The 6,011-nt window shown below is 51.8% G+C and overlaps 1 protein-coding gene across 1 annotated transcript; it reads right to left on the bottom strand.

Moving 5' to 3' along the window:
• Window positions 1-503: 503 nt before the first annotated feature.
• SWI5 (SWI5 homologous recombination repair protein) lies at window positions 504-5,931 on the bottom strand (the record flags this gene model as incomplete). Its single annotated transcript, XM_008520049.1, has 5 exons — window positions 504-821; window positions 2,622-2,716; window positions 3,401-3,522; window positions 5,331-5,379; window positions 5,711-5,931. Coding segments are annotated over 5 exons (552 nt in total), but the record flags the coding sequence as incomplete, so codon positions are not given.
• Window positions 5,932-6,011: the final 80 nt, after the last annotated feature.

The following is a 6,011-nucleotide window of genomic DNA, read 5'->3' as shown; positions in this document are numbered from 1 at the left end:
AGTGTGACCTTGGGCAAATCACTTTGCCTCTCTGAGCCTCAATTTCCTCATCTGTAAAATGGGGATAGCAATACTAATTCCTCATAGGATGGATTTAAGCATTAGAGATCATGGATGTAAGGCACTTAGCACAGTGCCTGGCACATGTAAGCTTGTCATAATCCAAGGCAGGCTCTCTCTCCCCCAGGTAAGATTAGGGGACTACAGAGGAGAAGCAATCAGTGTACAGATTCACACCAAGATCGCTCATATGGGGCCTGGCCCTGTGGCCAAGTTGTTAAAGTTCTGCATGCTCCGTTTAGGTAGCCTGGGTTCGCAGGTGTGGATCCCAGGTGTGGATATACTCCACTCGCCAGCCATGTGGTGGCAGTGTCCCACGTACAAAGTGGAGGAAGACTGGCACAGATGTTAGCTCAGGGCTAATTTTCCTCAAGGAAAAAAAAAAGAGGAGGATTGGTAGCAGATGTTAGCTTAGAGAGAATCTCCCTCAGCAAAGAAAAAGAGAAGATTGCTCATATGTTTATTTACAAATAGGATATATATACACATACAGAGGTATCACTGGGACATTTCAGGAACCTTGGAGCTGGGAACACCCCTTTCTCCCTGCACCCCTCTTCTCTGGGCTCTCTAGAAAAAAGCTTCTGACATTTTCTCACTGGAAAGCCTGTAGGTGTGCTGGCTGGGCTCTCACTGCTTCTCATGTCCACCTCTGTCTCTCCCAGTGGGCTGTGGACAAGGGCTGTGAGCCTCTGCTCAGTCACTCATGTCTAGGCCAAATTCTGGATACAACTCTCTGGTGGTGACACCGCGGATCACAGCTGAAAGGAAGGATGAACAGCCAGTGGGAGAAGTGAGGGGGAGAATGGCCAGAGCCCTGACCTATCCAGGACTCACTCCTGAACCTTCTTCTTGCTCCTCTACTTGCCCAAGACAGCCTGCCTGCTACTCCGTCCAGACCCCTCCACGGGGGGCCCTGCCTGGCCACCCCAAACTAGACTCGCTGAACCCCCACCCTACTTTGCAGAGAGGTCAAACAAAGCTCCCCTAGAATCCTTTCTCCACACAGAGCAGCTACAGTCGAGTCATCTGCTGAAAACGTACACGTACATTTACATTCCATCTGGGGCCCGCCCCATGTGCTGTGCCCTTGCTATTGGTGACGTCCTTCCTCCTGCTCCCTCAAAGCCTCTTCTTTCCTCCCATGGGAAGGATTCTCCTCAGAGGCCTTCCCTGACCACCTATCTCATCCCCACCTGCCATCCTGTTCATACCTCAATATTCCCCATCTCTGTCCTTTGTTTCCTTCACAGCACTGAGCACATTTTAGAATTCCTTTGTTTGTGCTCCTTTACTTACAGACCATTCCCCCTGCCCACCTCAACACCAAAACATAAGTCACATGAGAACAGAGACTTTCAAGTGTCTGGATCACCAAAATGTCCTCATACCCTGTAGAGTGGCACTGAGTGGGTGCTCAGTAAACATTCACTGAACAAATCAGAGAGGAGAGGCTGCCCACTCCAGGTCCTACGACCTGGAAGGACAGGTCTCAAGTTGGGTTCTGGCTAACAAGAGCTATGCCCCTAGCCACCAGGCTACAGTCTCCTCATATTTCTTTCTTCCTGAGCCCTGATCATCCTCCTCTCTTCATCCATCTATATTTCTCTCCTATTTTCTCCTTTCCCTCCTTTGGGACACATGCCCTACTGAAGCACAGAGAAGCCCGCCCTGCCATGGAATCCTGGATGCCGATGAGTAACTCTGCAAGTACTAGAACTCACGCAGCAACTAGGCAGGAGGTCCCAGCTCTGGACATTGTCCCAAATGGCCACTGGCTGCTGAACATGAGATTGGCCACCAGTCGGAGCCAGGGGATGGAATGGAGGCCAATGACACATTTCCTTACCTCCAAGGGGTACCTACCGGCGTCTGTGCCTTGGCTAAGCCCTCTGGATAGTGAGACCGTGTTCAAGGAAGAACAAAATACCCCTTTAAACCGCACAGAGCTGCCCTTGCACTTTCTGCCTCCGGAGCAAGTCGGCTACTTGAGGCAAGGACGGTGTCTCGATCAGTCAGAGTAGACCCCAGAAGGCTGGGAACCCTAGTCCTCAGTCTAGCAGGTGGGCGAGCCTATGCTCAAACCTGCCTGCAGCTTTTTTTTTTTTTTAAAGATTTTATTTTTCCTTTTTCTCCCAAAGCCCCGTGGTACATAGTTGTGTATTTTTAGTTGTGGCTCCTTCTAGTTGTGGCATGTGGGATGCCACCTCAGCATGGCTTGATGAGTGGTGCCATGTCCACGCCCAGGATTGGAACCAGCGAAACCCTAGGCTGCCGAAGTGGAGCGTGCAAACTTAACCACTTGGCCACAGGGCCAGCCCCTGCCTGCAGCTTTAAAGCAGGCTCTACACTTGAGGGAAAAAAAAACTTAGGACTCAGGGAAGAGCTGTACAGTTGCTTTGCTAGGTAGCCAGGGAGGGTAGGGGCACTCAGGGAGTGGGGCAGCTGGGAAAGGCGAGAGGGTTGGCAAGTTAGAAGGCCCAGGAGCAAAAGCCAACTACCCCTGGGTGATGGGGCCTCCCTCCAAGCCCCGGCCGCTCCTCCGGAGTCCTGCTGCTCACCTAGTTTGCCCAGCAGCATCTGGCCTATATCCTTGATGTCATTATACATGTGGAGCTGGGAGATGTGGTCCTCCAATTCACCCACACTGTAGCCTCTGGGATGAGGGATGGAGAGAGAGAGAATGGTTAAGAAAGCTGATGAGGATCCAAGGGTCAGAGCGTAACGAAGCATCTATTTAGCAAATGTTCACTCAGGGTTCCTAGGTGCTTGGCACTGGGGACATGATGATCACAAGATAGACCCTGCCCTCAAGAAGCTTACAGAAGGGCATGGGATCTGGCCAGCCCCTCACTCCTGGCAAATGCTCCCCATACCCTTAGGGTAGGGTCCCTAGCCACACAGGTACTATGTGATCCTGGCCACAGCTGAAGGATTCACATGAGTGGCTAGTCAGATCCCCTCGAGTGTGAAATGCACATTCAAAGGCTGCACAGTCTGTGCCATGTGGCTGGAGCAAGGGGCGTGAGAAAACTCAGGAGTTGTGGAAGAGTCAGCTTCCCCTAGGCACTAAAAAACCTCCCTTGCAGAGAGAGAAAGAAGTCTGTGTGTATGCAGAAGCAGAGGCAGAGAACACGGGCCCCAGAGAGGCTGGGAGAGCGATACCCTCCATTCCTGACAGCTTTCCAGTTCCCAGTTCCTGGTCCTCCTGAGCTTGACCACACCCTACCTGAGACAGGCTGCTGAAGACACCCGAAATCCAACAGCAACTGAGTTTCAGTTACTAGGCACTAGTTAAAAGTTATCTTAAGCATGCTGAGGAACCCAACGAGGAACTTACTCAGATAGTAATTGGGAGATCTCCTTGTCCAGCATGTCCCTCTTCTCCTTCAGTTTCTGAATGTCAAGGTGCAGAGAATCCTCGCTGGTCCCATCAGCCAGGTCAGACTTGGGAGATGGCCGCTGAGTGGCACAAAAAGTCATTAGCCAGACTGATCAATTATCCACAATTTAGAACCTACAAGTTTTCTCCCAATATCTCCTCCTTGCTTCTGTTTGGTAATAGACACCCCTACCTCCCAATATGACTACATTTCCCAGCTTTCCTTGGAATTAAATATAGCCCTAAAACTAAGTTCTGGCAAGTGGAACTTAATCAGAAATGGTGTATGCAACTCTGGGAATTGTCCTTCCAGGGATAGGATATGCCTTTCCCTGGCCTTCCTCCTTCCTGTCTCCTGGAACACAGAAGCAATGCTGGAGCCAAACAGCTATCTTGGAAGATGAGGTAGAAGCCAGGTTGAAGATGTGGTGGAACAAGTTAGAGGCCTGGGTCCCTGATGACTGCTCAAGCCACCATTATTTGGGGTTTTCTCTCACTCCCAGCCAAACTCAATCCTAACTAAAGGGTCCATCCTGGTCCCCAATCTGACCCCAGAGAATCTGATTCAGGTCTACTTCTTGAATTCTCTTCTCAAGTCTATGATGTCACTGGATTTATAATCTCATTGGAAACAACACCCTTCCCTGAGGCTACAGTCTATGTTTGCCCTTTCTGCCTGGAAACGCTGCGAAGGCCGGTGCCTGGTACACTGCCAATCTTCAGGAAATGTGTGTTGGATTGACTGTCTACACATGATACAAGAAGAAACCAAGGAAGAGAGGAAGACATGGTTCCTATTCTTAGGACAGGAGTTTTCAACCAGTCAGTCAACAAACAGTCAGTAAGTACTATCTGCTAGGCACGGGGAAAGGCTCCTGGGGTTCAGCAATGCATCAGACATCAAGTCTGTCCCCCGCGCCTCCAGGGAAAGAAGCCTAGTCCCAAAAATGAAACACCCAACAATTATGCTCTTCCTCTAGATAATTCCATTTCAAGCTCTACTCACAGGTCACACTCCATCAGAAAGGCCTGCCTTGACCACCCATCTCAATGGTCACTCCTCAATCACTCACCATCCCTCTGACCTGCAGTTCTCTAACATCTACCTCCACCTGGCATAATATGCATTTCATTATTATTATTATTATTATTATTTTCATTGTGGCATGTAAATTCCATGAGGGCAGGGATGTTGTTTTGTTCACTGCTGATGGCACTGTGTCTACAGCAATACCTGGCACATAGCTGGGACTCAGGAAAATTGGTCAAACGAATGAGTGAATGACAGATTAATCAACTAATGACAAGTCTGAAAAATGCTTTGACACTGAAGTACAGAGAGCTAAGAGACTGTCTAATAGAACTGGGCAGAGCCAGGGGTGGGGGTGAAGTTCCTCTGAGGAAGCCCAACTCTAAAGGATGAGCTGGCATCAGCTGGGCAAAAAGCTGGACGAAAGTATTCCAGATGGGGAACAGTATCTCTAAAAGCCCTAAGCCCGGAGAGAGCACATGTGTTTGAGGGAAGGAGAGTGGCTTCTGTGTGGGTGGAATGGGTGAGGGAAGGCATAAGAGTGTGAAAAAGAACAAAACCAACCACTTGTGGTGTGGTCAGGCAGGAGAGACAGAGCCCACTTAGAGCCTGGGGTACCAATGACAAAGGACGGGACACTGCTTCTTCTGTGAAGCCTGGTGGGCAGATGAAAAAGATGAGGAAGGACTGAGAAACGACCTGGAGTGGCTCAGCAGAATAAGGTCTCCTGGGAGAAGACCTTGAAGACGGCTGGCGGTGGGCCTGGGCCAGCTGCCCTTGGGGATGGGGAGGAGGGCTTGGGAGCAGCAGTGCCTAACACGGTGGAGGGCAACGGGGGCGGAGCACAGGCATACTCACAGGAGATCGGAAGGCTCCGCGGCAACTTTTGGAAAGTCCTGGTTGAGTCCTGGAGAGGAATCCGAGAGAAGAAAAGCCGATGGGACCTAGAGTCCGCTCTGGGAGGAAAGGGGGACTGCGGGGGTACGGGAGGAGGAGCATGTGGTAAGTAGGAGCGACCGGGACTGGATCCAGTTGGAAGGGGAGCAAATTGCTCCCGGGGTCAGGGTAGGGATCCTCGAGGGAGGGGAGATTCTGATAGTGGGGAGTGTGTGGAGGACTGGACGGGGGTCTCTGGAGGTGATCTCTGGGATGAGAAAGCCTGGGACAGAGCTATGGGGGAGTCAGGAAAGGGACTGTGAAAGGATGCGCTTTCCCCCTGCTGTCCGCTCCTGGCCCACCTCCTGAGGCCTGGGGTCCGGGGTCCCCGTCTTGGGGGGGTCTGCAGCGGTGAAGGGTCCAGGGCGAGGGCAGGACAGTGGCCTCTCAGGTTCGCCAGGTAACTGGAGTCCCGCGACCGAGACCGGGAACGGTCAAACGGCGAGCTGCGCGCGCACCCTGCGAGATCAGGCCCCGCCCTTCCCCCCGAGGTGGGCGGAGACAGCGGCTGCGCGCGCAGCTTTCATTGTGACTTCACCCGTCCTCCCTGCCTACGGCAGCCTGGCCACGCCCCCTTTCCGTTAATTTTTCCCACGGACCAAT

Source organism: Equus przewalskii, chromosome 26 (genome assembly GCF_037783145.1).
Source record: "Equus przewalskii isolate Varuska chromosome 26, EquPr2, whole genome shotgun sequence".
NCBI classification, from domain to species: domain Eukaryota; kingdom Metazoa; phylum Chordata; class Mammalia; order Perissodactyla; family Equidae; genus Equus; species Equus przewalskii.
Note: the sequence above shows the minus strand (reverse complement) of the source record. Positions and strands in the feature narration are given on the sequence as shown.